This window comes from Mandrillus leucophaeus, unplaced genomic scaffold (assembly GCF_000951045.1).
Source record: "Mandrillus leucophaeus isolate KB7577 unplaced genomic scaffold, Mleu.le_1.0 Scaffold700, whole genome shotgun sequence".
NCBI classification, from domain to species: Eukaryota; Metazoa; Chordata; class Mammalia; order Primates; family Cercopithecidae; genus Mandrillus; species Mandrillus leucophaeus.
The window spans coordinates 935,514-953,210 of NW_012107587.1; the positions used below are offsets into that span (position 1 = coordinate 935,514).

Below are 17,697 nucleotides of genomic sequence, written 5' to 3' on the forward strand. Positions count from 1 at the left end.
TGGATAGAGTGACCCCAGAAGGGGGGTGGTGATGGTGGTGGTGGTGGTCATGGCTTCTGGGGCCCTGGGGAGAGCACCACGGGGGTCGAGAGGCCGTCCACGCTGATGGAAAGGATATGTACCTGGGCGCTGCCACTGGTCGGAAACTGGAAGGAGAGCTTGGCCGGGCTACGGGGCGCAATGGGACTCAGGGTGCTCCAGAAGTGAATGCTGGGAGGCAGCGAGCTGGGTGTCAGCAGCACTGGGGTCAATGTATGCATAGGAAGTAGGGACGGAGTTAGCGCCGGCCCAGGCACCTGGAGGCCGGAGACAGTTCCCGATCCTGGGGTCCGTTCGAGTCCTGGCCCACCTAGCAGGCTCGGGCTGAGTGGAAGCTCTAGGTCCTGGGGCTTCCGGCCCTTCCGCGGCTGGGAGATCTCAGGGCTGGAAGCCGCGGGGCCGCCCGCCCGCTTTGCGGTGTCCATAAGGACCGCCGGCAGCCGGGTTGGCACGCCTTCCTGTGGAGGGACTTCTGGCTCGGCCTTAGTAGTTTCCGGCACAAACCCTCTCTCCCCGGCAACTTCCAGCTCTTCCTTGGGCCCTTCCACTTTCACTTCCGGGGGCAAAGTCCGGCCCAAACCTGGCTCCACATTCAGCTCTTCCGATTTCAGGTTTGGGGCCTCGGGCGGGGTCAGGATGATCTGCAGAGGCAAGCCGGCCTCCAAGGAGCTTGGACTGGTGCTCCTGCTCCCCGAGGGGGGCGCTGCTGCTCCTGCAGGAGCTGCGTTAGGGAGCATCACAGCCGGCCGAGGATGAGCGGGTGGCTGTGGCTGCAGAGACTGGATGGTGAAGGTGGAATAGAGGCCCGAGCCCATGTACTCGTTCCGGCGGCTATGTGCCAAACCGCTCGGGTCTGCCCTTCCTGCATCCTTGGGTGTGCCTGGCTTTCCAGAGGCAGTGTCCCCTGGGGCGGCATGTACAGCAGCAAGGGCCGCATTTGGCATGGCGGAGGTAACAGACACCTCTGACTGGGGCGCGCAGTCCTCAGTGGAGCACCCTGCGATCTCAGGATGGGACACAAACTTGTAGACGGACTTCTGGTCGCTCACTTTGCGGATGATGTTCTTGTCATAGTAGTACCACAAGGCCCGGCTGAGCTTGTCGTAATTCATGTTGGTCTTGTTCTTGCGTAGCCCCCACAGCTGGGCCACCTCCTCTGCATCCACCAGCTTGAATTCACCACCATCCCGTGAAGTCCAGGAGATGATGTGGCCATTGCCTTGCTGTCTGAGCAGCTGCAGCAGAAACTGCCACAGCGTCACAGATGGGTCCATCACTGGGGGAGTGCTCACGCCATCCCAGGGGTACCTGTGTGTAGCGTGGCGGTGGCGTTGGCAATGTTGGCAGCTCCGGGGGGCGGGGTCTCCATACGCGGCCCCACCGCCCCGCAGGCCTGGATTCCGAGGCGGCGGTGGTGGTGGCGGTGGCGGCGGCAGACCTAGAAGTCCCATACTGTTTTCTATAATGGCTAAAATAATTTACATCCCCATTAACGGTGTACAGGGGTTTTCTTTTCTCCATATTCTCACCAAGACGTATCTTTTGTCTTTTTGATAACAGTCATTGTAACAGGTGTGAGATGATATCTCATGAGGTGGTTTTGGTTTGCATTTACCTGATGATAATTGATAGCATTTTTATATACTTGCTGGTCATTTATATGTCTTCTTTAGATAAATATCTATTCCTTTACCTATTTTTAAAATTTTTATTTTATTGTTTTAGAGGTAGAGCCTTTCTGTGTTGGCCAGGTTGGCCTCAAACTCCTGATTTCAAGCAGTCCTCCTACCTCAACCCCTCAAGTAGCTGGGATTACAGGCATGTACCACTGCACCCAGTTGCCCATTTTTTAATTGAGTAGTTTGTTTTCTTGCTATTGAGTTGTTTGAATTCCTCATATATTTTGGAGATTAACCCCTTATCAGATGTATGGGCCTTGCTGTGGCTTACAGAAGAGTCAGCATGGTTCCATTTGAAAGTGACTTTAGCTTATTGAATGATATAGGATGATTGCTTAACTTACTTGATTAAAATAAGTAAAAACATAGATGGTCCTCCGATGTATGCTTTACAAATATTTTTTTCTCATTTTTTAGGCTGTCTCCTTACTCACTTTATTATTTCCTTTGCTGTGCAGGGATTTAATTCAATATCATCTTATTTGTTTATTTTTGCTTTTGTTGCCTGTTCATTTGGGTTCCTATCCAAAAAAATCCATGCCCAGACAAATGTCATGGAGTTTTCCCATATGTTTTATTCTAATAGTTTTAAAGTTTCATATTTTATGTTTAAGTCTGTAATCCATTTTGAGTTGATTTTTATGTATGATGTGAGATGAGGGTCCAGTTTTATACTTCTTCATCTGGATATTTAGTAACACTCCACCATTTGTTGAAGAGACTATCTTTTCCCCATTTAGTGTTCTTGGGATCTTTGTGACAGATTAATTGACCTTAAATGCACAAATTTGTTTCTAGGCTATTACTTTCTATTGATTTATATGTATTTTTTATTCCAATACCATGCTGTTTTGATTATTATAGTTTTGTAGGCTATTTTGGGATCTGATAATGTGATAGTTCCAACTCTGTTTTTCCTTCTCAAGACTGCTTTGGCCACTCAGATTTTTTGTGGATCCATACATATTTTAGAGTGCTTTTTAAAATTTATTTGATAAATGTCATTGGAGTTTTGATAGTAATTGCACTGAATCTGTAGATGACTTTGGTAGTATGGATATTTTACTGATATTAATAATTCAAATCCAAGAACACAGAGTATTGTTCCACTTACCTGTGTCTCATTTAATTTTTTTTGTCATTGTCTTATAGTTTTCAGTGTATGGATCTTTTACTCCTTGGCTAAATGTAATCCTAAGTATTTTTAGTGATCCTGGAAATTGAATTGTTTTATTGATACCTTTTTCAGAATGTTAGTTGTTATTATACCTAAACGCTATGAATATTTGTATGTTGATTTTGTATCCTGCAACTTTACTAAATTTATTAGTTCTAAAAAAATTTTTCTGTAGTCTTTAGGGTTTTCTGTGTATAAGATCATGTCATCAGAAAACAAGGACAATTTTACTTCTACCTTTCAGATTTGGATGCCTTTCATTTCTTCTTCTTGCCTAATTGTTCTGGCTAGGACTTTCAGTACTATAATATTAGAAGTGGTTAGAGTGGGCATTCTTGTCTTGTTCCCAAACTTAGAGGAAAAGTTTTCAACTTTTCATCAGTGAATATGATGTTAGCTGTGGGCTTGGCACAGATGGCATTTATTATGTTGAGATACATTCCCTCTATACATCGTTGTTGATAATTATTATCATAAAAGGATGTTAAATTTTATCAAATGCTGCTTCTGCATCTATTGAAATGACCACCTAATTTTTATCCTGAATTCTGCTAATTGTTGTGTCATATTTACTGATTTGTGTGTGTCGAACCATCTTTGCATCCCAGAGATAAATCCCACTTGATTATACTGTATTTTCCTTTTAATGTGTATTGAATTCTTTTTGCTAGTATTTTGTTAAAGATTTTGCATCTATGTTCACCAGGAATATTGGTCTGTAATATTCTATTCTTTCAGTGTTCCAGTCTGCCTTTGGTTTGAGGGTATTGCTGGCCTCATAAAATGAGTTTGGAAGTATTACCTCTCTGTCAGTTTTTGGGGAAAGTTTAAGTAGAATTTATGTTCATTCTTCTTTAATGTTTGGTGGAATTCACTGGTGAAGCCATCAGGTCCTGGAGTTTCCATGGTTGGAAAGTTTTTGATTACTGACTTAATCTTCATACTTATTGTTCTGTTCAGATTTTCTATTCATGATTCAGTCCTGGTAGGTTGTACATTTCTAAGAATGAATTCATTTCTTCTAGATTATTCAATCATTGGCATATAACTGTTCATAGTAGTCTCTTACAAGCTTTTGTATTTCTGTGGCATCAGCTGTAATGTCTCCTCTTTCGTTTCTGATTTTGAGTCTTCTCTCTTTGTTTCTTAGGTTAGTTAATGGTTTGTCAATTCTACCTTTCAAAAAAGTTTTAATTTTTTCTTATCTCTATTTCATTTATTTCTCCTCTAATCTTTTTTATTTCCTTCCTTCTGATAACTTAAGGATTAGTGTGTTCTTCTTTTATCTAGTTCCTTGAAGTGTAAAGCTAGATTGCTTATTTAAGATCTTTTTTTATATTTTATGAAGGCATTTATCACTATTAACTTCCCTCTTCAAACTACTTTTACTGCATCTCAAAAGTGTTACGATGTGTGCTATTTTTGTTTGTCTCAAAATATTTTTAATTTCTCTTTTGATTTTTTCCTTGACCCATTGGTTGTTCAGGAGTTTGTTGTTTTGTGAAAACTGAAAATTCACAGTTTTTCAGTTTTTCCCCTGGTATTAATATGAAGACAAAGTCATTATCTTTCATAAAATGATATTTCATATAATAGCCAAGAGAATAATAAAACTTTTTGTGAGAACATAAACTGCAGACAATTTAAAGTATATCTTTGGAACATAGTTTACATGTATCCTCCCATATATGTTTTTACTCCCAAGTTCTCATTTCTTCTAGACTAAATTTTTATGACAGCTCCATACGATGTATCTGATTTTAGCCCTTTAACCTTCTTTCAATATACCATACACACTGTCATCAACTTCATTGTCAAATCTGCTACCTGAAAAAAATATATAAAAATTCCCTTTCATAATAGAATGAAACCCAAACTCCTTATCTTGCTATGCATGGTGCTTCATGATCTGGCGTCAACATGCCTTTTAATCTCTCTCAACCACTATTTCCCCTTATAGCCTTTTGTCCCAGCCAAACAACATGTTTTCTACTGCTCAAACACTGTACTTTCATATCGTTGTTGTTGGCTCAGCCTGCACCTTAAATGTGGAATGACCTTTCACAAATCTTTCTTAAATGCAACTTATCTGTACCCAGATGAGCTAGCAAATAAAGGTTTAAATAAGTAAGGAATTTAATTTTTATCATGTAAAAAAGAGGTCCAGACATGACCATCTATTGCTGGTAAAGTGTTTTCACAGAACCCTGGGGAACTCTGACTTCTTTTAGATTTTATACTTATGCTTCTTGCCTCATGGTTCCAAAATTACTGCTTCACCTCCAATACTACATTCACATTCCAGAGAGGAAGTGGAAAAAATAAATAGGGAAAACAGCATATCACAGCAAGTCTTATCACCTTTTTAAAAATTTCCCTACACAGTAACTTCCAAATATATTTCATTGGGCATAATTATATCATAACTAATCTTAGCTATAAAGAAAGCTGACAAAATATTTACTAGTCAGAAAATGTTGTACTAGTGAGGAAGGAAAATAAGGCGAAACCAATATGCATTCAGCAGTGTTGGCCTTATTATTTGTTTATTTTCATAATTATCTTTTCCTGGTTGTCTGGAACTTCAAAGTCATCTTTGTACCTTCTACTGCAGCATGCACTAAGAAGATACTTATTATATATTTGAGTAAGTTTAACTTTATAAATGACAAGGGAAAGAAAACCATTTTCTGCATTTAAGCATGATTGTATTCCATTGTAATGAAAGCATAAACTTAGATAACTTGATCAAGAATAAGCAAACTACTGCCTGGGGGCAAAATGTGGCCTACATTGTTTTTGTGCACACCATGAACTCAGAATAGCTGATACATTCTTATAGTGTTTTAAAAAATAAAAACAGGAATATGCAGCAGGGACTGTATATAAACTGCAAAGCCTAAAAGATGTGGCATCTGGCATTTTACAGAACATATTTGCCATCCCTTGATATAGGTTAACATGTACTACATTTCTTTTTTTTAGTGTTAAGGATTTAATTGTATTATTCCAGGGTCATTGAAGCCATCTTTGTCTTTTGAAACAATGTATGTGAGAAAACTTGCCAGCCAACCCTTTCTCTTGTCAGGAAACTCAAATGTCCTATACCCATTCCGCAGAGAGACTGATGTTAGGACTTCTGTAATGATCCTCACTCAGACTTATGAGCTAAATTTTCAGGTTTGAAAGTACATCATAATTTTTGATGATTTTTAAGTAATAATGTTCTCCTATGACTATGCAAATTTTAAGAAAAAAATTATGGTTCTGAAGCAGAAATAAGCATGAGAACCAATTAATTGTATTTCACCCATGCAATTGTTGAATAACTCTATATGTGAGGCTAAAGCAATCTTTTTCCTATTGACTCTGCTCCATACCTTGACTAAATTATCCAAGCCAATGATTTGAGGAAGCATATGTGAAACCACCTTGAAGTATTTTACTTTCATGTTGTGCAAAGTATATTTTAAGTTATCTTAATGTTGCATAAAATCTTCCTGTAATCTCAAGAAACAGAGGGAGCAATTTTATCTTACTTGTGACTAAATCCCCCAGTGCCTATTGCAGTGCCTGGCAGGCAATTATAAGCTCTGTGTTTTTGTGCGTGCACACGTGTGCAAGCATTGCTACCTCCCCTTCATCTCAAGGCAATGAAGTCTTGTTTCCATTATCACATGTCACCTTCTGTTAACGATGAACAAGTCATTACATGGAAGAAGTTAAGGAGTTCTACTTCTCGCATATAAATTCTACTTTTCCTATGTAAGTTCTACTTCATCCTTGTAAGTTTAGAGTACTGGAAAATAATATATGAAGAAAGTAAAATGTAGAACATTGGCATGGCTTCTGAAGGTCAAATATACAGTCACTAATGGAATCAGGATCAACACAGATGCTCAAGCATAATACCATGGTGTCTCTGTTTCACTAAATTTCCTCTCCTGTAAATAGTCCATGTCCTTAAATTTGCTGGATTTTTAAATAAAAAGTAAGTCATGTAATCCCACGTAATATGAAGGTATACACAAGTACTCCAAAAAGTTTCAGAATAAAGTAACTAAAGTAAAAAGGCACACTCTATTGATATGTATTAAAACAAAAAATCTCCAGAAACCAAACGAGTTTCTTGCAGAACCTAAGGACTTCTGTATTTCATTAAGAAAATGTATTGTAAAGGTAAAAAAGCAAATGATAGAACAGAAACAGCACAATATTCTGAATTATAGTGGCCTTTAAGTAAATAATAAGCATCAATATTCTCTTCATAAAAGCAAGTTTGCTAATTTAGTATCATAAAAACATTTTTTTCAAAAGCCATGTCCAAGGGGGCACCAGTTAAAATAGGACAGGGATGATTGTAACACTTTCAAATTGTGGAACATTTTTCTTCCTTAAACATTCCAGAGCTTTTATGCAAACATAATTATTAAAGTGCATATGTCATTGGTTCTGAACTTATTATCTGAATTTTCTGTGAGAAAAACAAGGAATTCTTTTCATTTGGATCCTGACTCAGCACTTATGTCTCATTTACTTTTAGTCACTGTGTTTCTGCTTACAGTATGTGAAATACTCTCACCAGAACAAAGGTCCCAGCGTCAATAAGTCAAATCCCAGACCCTGACAGCTGAGTGAATAGCAGAGGCCAGAGTCCACTTGAAGTGTTCACACTTCCAGAGACCAAGTTTAGATCTTATCTGCCTGAGAATCCTTTTAACACTGATTTGTCATAGCAGGTAGCTGACAGAATTTAATCCTGAAGACCGGAAACATGGCTTGTACCATCCAAAAGGCGGAAGCACTCGACGGGACTCGTCTGATGCAGATCCTCTGGCATGATGAGGAAGAGTCTCTCTACCCAGCTGTATGGTTGCGAGACAACTGCCCGTGCTCTGATTGCTACCTGGATTCTGCAAAAGCACGGAAACTTCTAGTCGAAGCTCTTGATGTGAACATTGGAATTAAAGGCTTGACATTTGACAGAAAAAAGGTAATTATCTCTAAATTAGTCTCCCTTCTTTCTCACGTTCAATAATGGGGCTAGTCAACAATAATTTAGATAACTCTTTTTTATTTGGTCACACATATATAACCACATATGGACCCAGGTTTGTATAGTACTTGGTGCAAATTAAGTATACTCAGTAAATGGAAGCTTCAGCTATTATTATTACTATTATCATTACTACTACTATTTTTAATAAAATTTGCAGTGCTACTTGTCACTCTTTCAGTGAGTGGCAGCCTTGAAAACATAAACTGTCTACAATAAAAGCAATGCTTCTAAGCCTCAGTTTATTCATTTGCAAAAAGGAATACTAAAAGAACTTGCTCATAGAAATGTGAGGCATCACTGGGATAATATGGATAAAAATGTTTAACACTGCCTGGCATACAGTAAGCACTTAAAAAAAAAAAAAAAAGACATTAACTAATGTCTTTTAGTCAAATTAGTATGTAGAGATACAAGACTTGTTCTTGGATTCCCAAAAGCACAGCTCTCAAAACTACAAACCAGTGGCAGCCACCATTCCATATTTCTCTCTTCCAAATTTACTAGGATTCTTATTACGCTTCTGTCCACATCCCGACTTGAAGACTTTACTCCCAGATTTCACTGCTTGCTAGCTAGATAGAAATGTTGTTTACTCTTGCATTTCTCACCTGAAAAAATTGCGAACAATAGTAGTATCTTCCCCCTAGAGTTGTAAAGATTAAATGTGTTATGTCTATAGTACTTGTTGTAAACACTCAAAATAGTGTTATTTTTATTATTGCTGTCATCCTCCTTATCATCACTACTATTACTTTTTTCTTTCCTTTTTGAGATGGAATCTTGTTCTGTTGCCCAGGCCGGAATGCAGTGCGGCAATCTCGGCTCACTGCAACCTCCGCCTCCTGGGTTCAAGCAATTCTCCTGGCTTAGCCTCCCAAGTAGCCGGGATTACAGGCACGGGCCACCATGCCCAGCTAATTTTTGTATTTTTAGTAGAGATGGGGTTTCACCATGTTGGCCAGGCTGGTCTCAAACTCCTTACCTTGTGATCTGCCCACCTCGGCCTCCCAAAGTGGTGGGATTATAGGCGTGAGCCACCACACCCAGTCACATCATTACTATTTCTAATACTCTTGGCAGGAATCTTAATTGATAACTAGCTTCAGTTATCACAGAAAGTTTGGGGATCCCAGGTTTAGAGGATGTAGGTCAAGAACTGTAGATCTATCCATGCTCTATTTCTTGAGTGCTATTTAAGGGCTTCAGACCTCAGATGTATTACTTTGGCTTCCTTGTTTTCCAAAAGCTTATGCTTAATCTCTATCTTAAAAATTAAACTGGCCAGGCATGGTGGCTCACGTCTGTAATCCCAGCACTTTGGGAGGCCGAGGCAGGTAGATCACGAGGTCAGGAGATCGACACTGTCTTAGCCAACATGGTGAAACCCTTTACTAAAATACAAAAAATTAGCCGGGCGTGGTTTTGCTTGCCTGTAATCCCAGCTACTTGGGAGGCTGAGGCAGGGGAATCACTTGAACCTGGGAGGCAGGTGCTGCAGTGAGCTGAGATTGCACCAGTGCACTCCAGCCTGGCAATGGAGCAAGACTCCTTCTAAAAAAAAAAAAAAAAATTAAGCAAAGCATAATTGGATTCCCTGATTATCTTAAACAGCATTCAAAAACAGAGCAATAGTGGAGAACGGAAATAAAATTCATAGAGGTGAAATTTGCTTTTTGTGTTATAAGGTGTACATCACATGGCCCGATGAGCATTACAGTGAATTCCAGGCTGATTGGCTGAAGAAAAGATGCTTTTCCAAGCAGGCCAGAGCAAAGCTCCAAAGAGAATTGTTTTTTCCAGGTAACTTTGCCAAAGTCTTCAATGTCTTTTTAAATCCTTACAGTAAAGGATTTTTATTAAGAAATTTGCTCACAAAAAATTCAAACTTTTGTGCTTTGATTAAAATACATGATGTGTAAATTATGTGACGTGTTTAAAGTTTTACCAACAAAGATCATTTGGGTAGAGATGAAAAAGAATACAGAGTAATTCTAGACATTCTATAGAGAAAGGAACAAAATAAGCCCAGCAAACTTGTGTCTTTGTCATCTAAAGCAAAACCTGGCACAGCACACCACAGACACTCCGTAAGTGCTCACTACAAAGAAGCAGGATGAACTAGAGGCAGAATGGCCCTTTATAAAAATGTTGTCTAAGACCAGAACAACACAAATCAACAAAGCAAGAATTCTTAACCTGGTCTTCACAGATGGAATTATGGGATCTACCAACCCATGAAATGGTATGCATAGCACTGCATATGCCTGTGAATGTGGGATAATTTGTCTGTGTGTGTGCATGTACACACATGTGCACGCAAAGCCACATTTGTCTAGGAAGAATTTATATGGGTTTTAAGGGGATCCGTGAACAGAACAATGTTCAGAAAAATTTCGAGCGTGGATTCAGTGGATAAAGAGGGCTCCATTGCTGAGCAAAGAAGCAAAATAAATACTTAAAACAGGTGGAAATATTTTTTTAAATTTTAGGAGATATACAGTAATAGAACTCAAGCAGAGGAACTGGTAAGGGGTGAGGGGTGTTTACAATTCGTTCCCTGACTATTTTGAAGATTTATTACATGAAACTATGTGCATCAAAGATAAACTGAAAAACAGTTTTTGCAAGATCTAGTCATTTAAAAGTGCGTAGCACTCCCCTCTCTCTCTTGCTCCTGCTTTCCTCATGTGACCTGCCTGCTCTGCCTTCACCTTCCATCACGATTGTAAGTTCCTGAAGCCTCTCCAGTAGTTGAGCAGATGTCAGTGCCATGCTTCCTGTATAGCCTGCAAAGCCATGAGCCAATTTAACTTCTTTTCTTTACAAATTACCCAGTCTCAGGTATTTCCTTATAGTGATGCAAGAACAAACTAATACAAAAAAATTGGTCCTGAGAAGTGGGGCATTACTATAAAGATAATTAAAATTTAGAAGCAGCTTTGGAACTGAGTAACAGGCAAATGTTGGAAGGGTTTGGAGAGCTCAGAAGAAGACGGGGTAAGTTTGGAACTTTGTAGAGACAGGTTAGATGGTTGTGACCAAAATACCGATGGTGATATGGATAGTGAATGCCTGGCTGATGAGGTATCAGATGGAAATGAGGATCTTATTGGGAACTGAAGCAAAGGTCACATATGTTATGCCTTAGCAAAAGAACCTGGCTGGATTGTGTCCATGCCCTAGGGATATGTGGAGGTTTGAAATAGAGAGTGATGACCTAGGGTATCTGACAAAATAAATTTCTAAGCAGCAAAGTAAGTGTTTAAGAAGTAACATGACTGCTTCTGACAGCCTGTGATCAGATATGGGAGCAAACAAATAAGTTGGAACTTTCATATTTAAAAGGAAAGCAGAGTGTCAAAGTTTGAAAATTTTGTAACCTATTCATGTCTAGGCAGAGAAAGAAAAAGCTTTTACAGGAGAGGAAGTCAAGCAGGCTGTGGATCAACTACTTATTAGAGATATTTGTATAACTAAGAAGAAGCCAAGTGCTCATAGCCAAGACAACAAGAAAAAGACTTCGAAGGCATTTCATAGATCTGCACAGCAGCCTATCCCATCACAGACCCAGAGGCCTAGGAAGGAAGAATGGTTTCCTGGGTCAAGGGCTCCACTGCCCTGTGTGTAGCCTTGGGACGCAGCTCCCACATCCCAGCTGCTCCGGCTCCAGCCTCGGCTCCAAGGGGCCAGGTACGGCTTGGGCCATAGTTCCAGAGGGCATAAGCTACTGTAAACCTTGGTGGCTTCCATGTGGCTTTAAGCCTGTGGCTGCACAGAGTGCAAGAGTGAATGAGGCTTGATGTTCTCTGCCTAGATTTCAAAGGATGTATTATGTTGGTGCAAAAGTAATTGTGGTTTTTGCCATTCAAAGTAACAGCAAATATAAGAAAGCCTGGGTGCCCAAGCAGAAGCCTGCTGCAGGGGCAGAGCCCTCTCAAAGAACCTCCACTAGGGCAGTGCAGAGGGAAAATGGGTTGGAGGCCCCACTTAGAGTACCCACTGGGGCACTGCCTAATGGTGCTGTGGGATGAAGGCCACCATCCTGCAGACCCCATAATGGTAGATCCACCATCAGCATGCATACTCGGCATAGAAAAGCCATAGGCACTCAACCACCTGTGACAGCAACCTCTGGAGCCAAATTTGCAAAGCCATAGAGGCAGAGCTGCCCAAGGCATTGGGAGCCCACCCCTTGTACCGTTGTGTCCCGGAGGCAAGATATGGAGTCAAAGAAGATGATGTTGGAGCCTTAAGATTTAATGACTGCCCTGCTGGGCTTTGGACTTGCATGGGGCCTGTACTCCCCTTTCTTTTGGCTGATTTCTCCTTTTGTAATGAGAATGATTACCCAATGCCTATAACCCCATTATATCTTGAAAGTACATAAATTGTCTTTAATTTTACAGGCTTATAGGTGGCAGAGACTTGCCTTGTCTTAGATGAAACTTTGGACTTTGGACTTTTGAGTTAATGCTAGAATGAGTTAAGACTTTCAGAAAGTATTGGGAAGGCACGATTGTATTTTGCAATATGAGAAGTACATGCGATTTGGGGGACCAGGGGCAAAATGATATGGTTTGCATGTTCCACCCAAATCTCATATTGAACTGTAATCTCCAGTGTTGGAGGTGGGGCCTGGTGGGTGGTAATTGGATCACAAGGGTTGATTTCTCGTAAATGGTTTAGCACCATCTGGTTAGTACTATCCTCACAATAGCAAATGAGTTCTTTGAAGATCTGGTTGTTTTAAGGTGTGTAGCAACACCTCCCTCTATGTTTCTCCTGCTTTTGCCATGTGACCTGCCTGCTCCCCCTTTCAGCTTCCATCATGATTTTAAGTCTCCTGAAGCCTCCCCAAAAGCCAAGCAGATGTCAGCACCATGCTTCCTATAAATCCTGTAGAACAGTGAGCCAACTAAACCTCTTTTCTTTATGAATTACTCAGTCTCAGGTTTTTATTTATAGCAATGCAAGAACAGACTAATATACCAGCCTTGCTGAGTTTTGTAATACCTTTCCTGGAAATTCTTAGCCACATACCAAGAGAGAGATTTTACCTTAACTCTTTTCAAATCTGAAATTCTTAAACATGTGTGGTAACTCTCTGTGGCTTTAAATGAGACTTATGACACTTTACTATGTATGAAGATGTTGCTAATCAACTTGAACCAAATAGCTTCACCATTTCTTCTGGTTATCAATAATAGGGTATGATATTGTCCCCTTCCTCTTTAAGCATAGACCAGCCATGTCAAGAATTTGGTTGCTCCATTTCCTTAGTCTCACCATTCTGATGACTGACAAGGTTTTGTTCTAATGCTTTCTCTCTAAACTACCAGTTCATTTTTCCCTTTATCTAGCTGGTTAAATCCAGATGGATATTCAGGGAAAGATGTTTTTATTGCCTTCCTCCAATGAGTGCACTGCTAGATTCTTCAAGGAGTCTCCAATTACATAATTGAGTACCAATTGTCTGGGTCACATCGCAGTATCAAAACTATATTTTTTTATTTATTTTAGATTTCTTCTGGTACTCAAAATATTTTTCCTTAACTCTGTTCTAATTTTGTAATCCTATTGGATTTTACTTTCATTTCCTTCAAGTTCTTCTTTTGATTTTTTCAGGAAATACATGCCAACTTTTTATTATTACAGCTTAAACTTTTAAGCATTATGAAAGGATATGGACATCCTCCTCCATTAATATTTCTTGATGAGTATAGTTTTATAGCTTACATTTTTCAGTACTATTGGGCAGTAGCAAAATGGAAATGATACTACACTCAGTTAAGTAGTGGAAAAAACTGGTCACAATGACAGGCTGCAATCATGAATAATATAAGAACTGGCTGCTATTTAGACACTGGAAAATATTTTAATAGTTTAAAACAAGATCAGATTTTTAAAATATATTCTCAAGCTGTGCAGTTGGTGGGTAAAAAAAGAAATTAATGAGCCATTTTTGGAATATTGGTTCTATGGCTTTTTGCCTGTAGAACTTGATCCCTTATTTCATTGCCATTGCAGATTTTCAAACATTTATATTCCAGAGCATGCAAACAAACTCAGTTACATTTGTGAAAGGATTTTGTTTTTTAGTCCCAGTGGTAATGTTTTCTCTTCTGCAAGCACAACCATCGGAGTGAGGGTTACAGAGCTTTTAAAATCTGGAATCAAGATGCAGACAGTTTTTCCTTGATCTTCCCCTGGCACTTGCTGTTGAACTAAAAAATGACAAGACAAATGATCATCATCCAAAAAAACTTTTGTCATGGGACACAGTCCTAGCTGAAAGGAAGACATGGATAGTGATCACTCCCTCATAAATTTCTATTCAGTTGTGCATATATTGGGTATCTATTTTGTGCCAGGACCTCTGTAAGGAAATATCAAGATTTTTTAAAAAGACATAGATTCTCTCCTTGAGGACTTATCAAGTCTGAAAGGGAACAATAGCCACGAGAAAATAAGTATAAGACATTACTTGAAGTACATTAAAACCACACATAGAAAGTTAATGATGACACATAGGAAGGAACTTCAAGGGATGAAAGAATGATCCTCAGAAATGAGGTAATACTTGAGCTGCATTTTGGAGAATCAATCAGTTTGTCAGCCTAAGATAGATAGAAAGTAAGGAAATTCTCAACAAAGAAAAAGGCAGGTAGAAAATCATCAAAGGGTAAAATGGTAGGATAGGTTTAGAAAACTGCAATTAGTTTAATATTGGTGAAGTTAAAATTGTTAGGCAACAGAGAAGAAGGAAGAGGCCGAACCATGAAGTGACTTATATGCCCTGCTTGGTCCTAAACCTGTAGGCAATTAAGAGTTTTCCCAACAAGGCCTCCGATACACCATACCATTAGCTTCTCCAGACTGATGTTCTTCTTTTAAAGCCAGAGAAATGAGTTTAAGATCTGCATAAGTTTAAGATGATTGCTTTCATTTTTTCATCTGTATTTTACATTTTCCGAGTTATATATTTCTGGTTTTAGTCAAATGAACATATTTTCTCAAATGCCTACAAGTTTGTACATGTCTCCTACGCCCTTTTTTTTTTTTTTTTTTTTTTTTTTTTTTTTTTTTTTTTTTTTTGAGAGAGACGGGATTTCACTGCACCAGCCGGAGTGCTGCAGTGGGACAATCTCAGCTCACTGCAACTCCTGCCCCCGGATTCAAGTGATTCTCCCGCGTCAGCCTCCCAAGTAGCTACAGGTGCTGCAGGGACTACAGGCATGTGCCACCACGCTCAGCTAATTTTTGTATTTTTAGTAGAGATGGGGTTTCACCATGTTGGCCAGGATGGTCTTGATCTCTTGACCTCGTGATCTGCCCGCCTTGGCCTCCCAAACTGCTGGGATTGCAGGCATGAGCCACTGTGCCCAGTAGGCTTCCTTTTTTCTGCTTGCATTCTCCGCTCCTCCACAGTGCACCTGCCTGGCTCTTGTCTTATATTTACCCCACAAAAGAGAGTGAAGTAATCAGATCTGTGTTGTGGAAGGGCCTTGATCATGGCTCTGAGTTTGGATGGACCAGCATAGGGAGTGCCTGGGGTCAGGGTAACCATAACACGACCTAGAAATAGTCCTGTAAAAGACAACGAAATTTTGAGAGGCAGGGAGGATGGAGGAGAGTGTAGAATCTGTATTCAAACAGAACATACACGACCTGTAGGACAGAAAGTTGCTGGCTATATTCTCCAGTCTCTATCAACTGAAATCCGAACACTCCAAGCCTAGCAGGTACATGTTTCCAAACATATGGGTGAAAATGAAAGACTTTAAATTATACTAGAGACAAGATTTTTATGTACTAATTATAATTTAGCTCTCGTGTGAAATTTTGACATAATTATACTCTCATTTTTGTCACTAACTTTGATATGCAACATTCCCAACATATAACTGGCAGGACCAAAATGGAGAAAAAAAAATCACTGTATAGTTTGATATACATATGAACCTAAATATTTGTTCTTTTTATTAATCCTCAATATCAGAATGATAAATGCTTGCTTTATCTCTTTGAATTGGTACTGAAGTATTTTTATATTAATCTCTGACTTTAATAATATTTCTTATAGAAAATTGAGATTTAAAAAGCTATAACTTGAAGAAAATATTTCCGTGGAGACAGGCTGCTCAGTTTTCTCAGTAATCCAGGGATGGAGTACGTTGCACAGCCAAAAAAAGAAAAAAAAAAAGAATATTGCCCCACAATTTTTTATGCTTCTCTCATGGCAGTCTTTACCACCTACTTAATCAGATTACAGCACTTTGGTCTAAAGCTATAACGCACTTTTTTGTTTCAAAGGAAACATTCCACAAGAGGAAGTGAAAACTCACAAGTAACTGTTGGGACCCTCTAAAATCTATTCATCTTGTACATGGCAAGACAAAGTAGAGAGTTCTTCCTTTCTTGCAGAGAGCCATATATTTACTTGAAGATGAAGATTTTATGATGGTGCAAAAAACAGATTTGGTTTGGTGCAGAGGCCATTTTTACAAAGGCTTGTCATAAAGCAAAAATTGTGTGTGTTTTTCTTAATTCAAGTAATGTGCAAAATAAATATGCCTCACCCATGTGACATTTTGCCCCTGTTCTAAGCCTTGCTACATCCATTCTTGAATCCTCAGAGGTGGGAGCCTGCGATGCAAATCAGAGATGGGGTGAGTGTAGTTGTTTCACTATTTCTTGGTAATTATAAAAAGAACTAGCAAGATTTGGTGAGTTGTTTTTTTTCAAGCTGTGTTAGGATGTCCCAACAGTATCAGGGCTGCCAGGTCAGAATGGCTTCCAAACAGCCCTGTCAAAACAGCTGCCTTAGAGCAATTAAGCCACCACCACATCATCTTCCGAAATGCATTCTATTCCCAAGAGAGACTAAGTTTCCTTCCCTAAGGTCACCCAAATTCGTAACTCATATACACAGGTGGGAGAAGAGCTCACAGGATTTATATGTTTACGAAGCATGTCTTTGTTCTGTTTTGCCTGTCATATGCAAAATGGCCTATTGACTTGCAGAGAAATAGCTCTGGGGTTTTTGGGAAATGAATATAGCTATCTCAAATGCATGTGACTTTACTGTAACTGCCTGAGGGGTTCTTCCTGCCTGCTGCTCAAAGAAAGACTATGGTATTACAGTAAAAAAAAGGAGTTTAATAGACATGAGGCCAGCCATGCCACGGGGGAGATTGAGTTAGTACTCAAATCAATCTACCCAATGCTCATAGGTTAGGAGTTTTTCAAAGTCATTTTGGGGAAAGGAGTGCCAGTGGCTAGGCTTGCTGCTGATTGGTTGGGGCAGAGATGAAATTTTAGGGGGTCAGAGCTGTCCTCCTGTGGGCTAAAATGTTTCTGGGTGGGGGTGGGGCCACAGGGACAGGATTGGAGGGTCCAGGTAGAGCCATGGGGTCCAGTGGAGCCATAGGTGTCAGACATGGAAAAAAAAAAAAAAAAAACTGAAAAAAGAAATTTCAAAGGCCAATATACAATAGTGGTGTTACCTGCGGGAATGGCTGACAATCTGTTTCTGTGCCTTAGCAGAATCAGGCTCCTCTCTTTCCCCTAACCTGATGGTCTTTCATTCGTTTGGCAAAGGCCATTGAGTTCTTGGGGAAGGCCCATTCCCATTTAAAACTATAAATTAAATATCTCTCAAAGACAGCTTAGCCTAAGCCCAGGAATGATTAGGGGAAAGGCAAGATGGGGGAGGTGGATTAGATCAGTTATCTTTCATTGCC

General features: G+C 39.7%; 2 protein-coding genes and 1 pseudogene across 5 annotated transcripts in view; 1 reads left to right on the top strand and 2 right to left on the bottom strand.

Moving 5' to 3' along the window:
• The window catches only part of LOC105528112 (cTAGE family member 8-like), a 241,298-nt gene that overhangs the window by 211,495 nt on the left and 12,106 nt on the right, over window positions 1-17,697 (bottom strand). The window lies entirely within an intron of this gene.
• The window catches only part of BBOX1 (butyrobetaine (gamma), 2-oxoglutarate dioxygenase (gamma-butyrobetaine hydroxylase) 1), a 93,433-nt gene that overhangs the window by 7,474 nt on the left and 68,262 nt on the right, over window positions 1-17,697 (top strand). Inside the window, exons 3-4 of the mRNA XM_011964705.1 lie at window positions 7,632-7,888; window positions 9,640-9,754. Of these exons, the coding sequence (XP_011820095.1) occupies window positions 7,670-7,888; window positions 9,640-9,754 (334 nt within the window). The 5' untranslated portion in view covers window positions 7,632-7,669. The remainder of the gene's footprint in view (window positions 1-7,631; window positions 7,889-9,639; window positions 9,755-17,697) is intronic.
• Window positions 2-1,478, bottom strand: LOC105528109 (annotated as a pseudogene). The gene has a single exon (XR_001004313.1). The product of XR_001004313.1 is annotated as an ETS domain-containing protein Elk-1 pseudogene (transcript).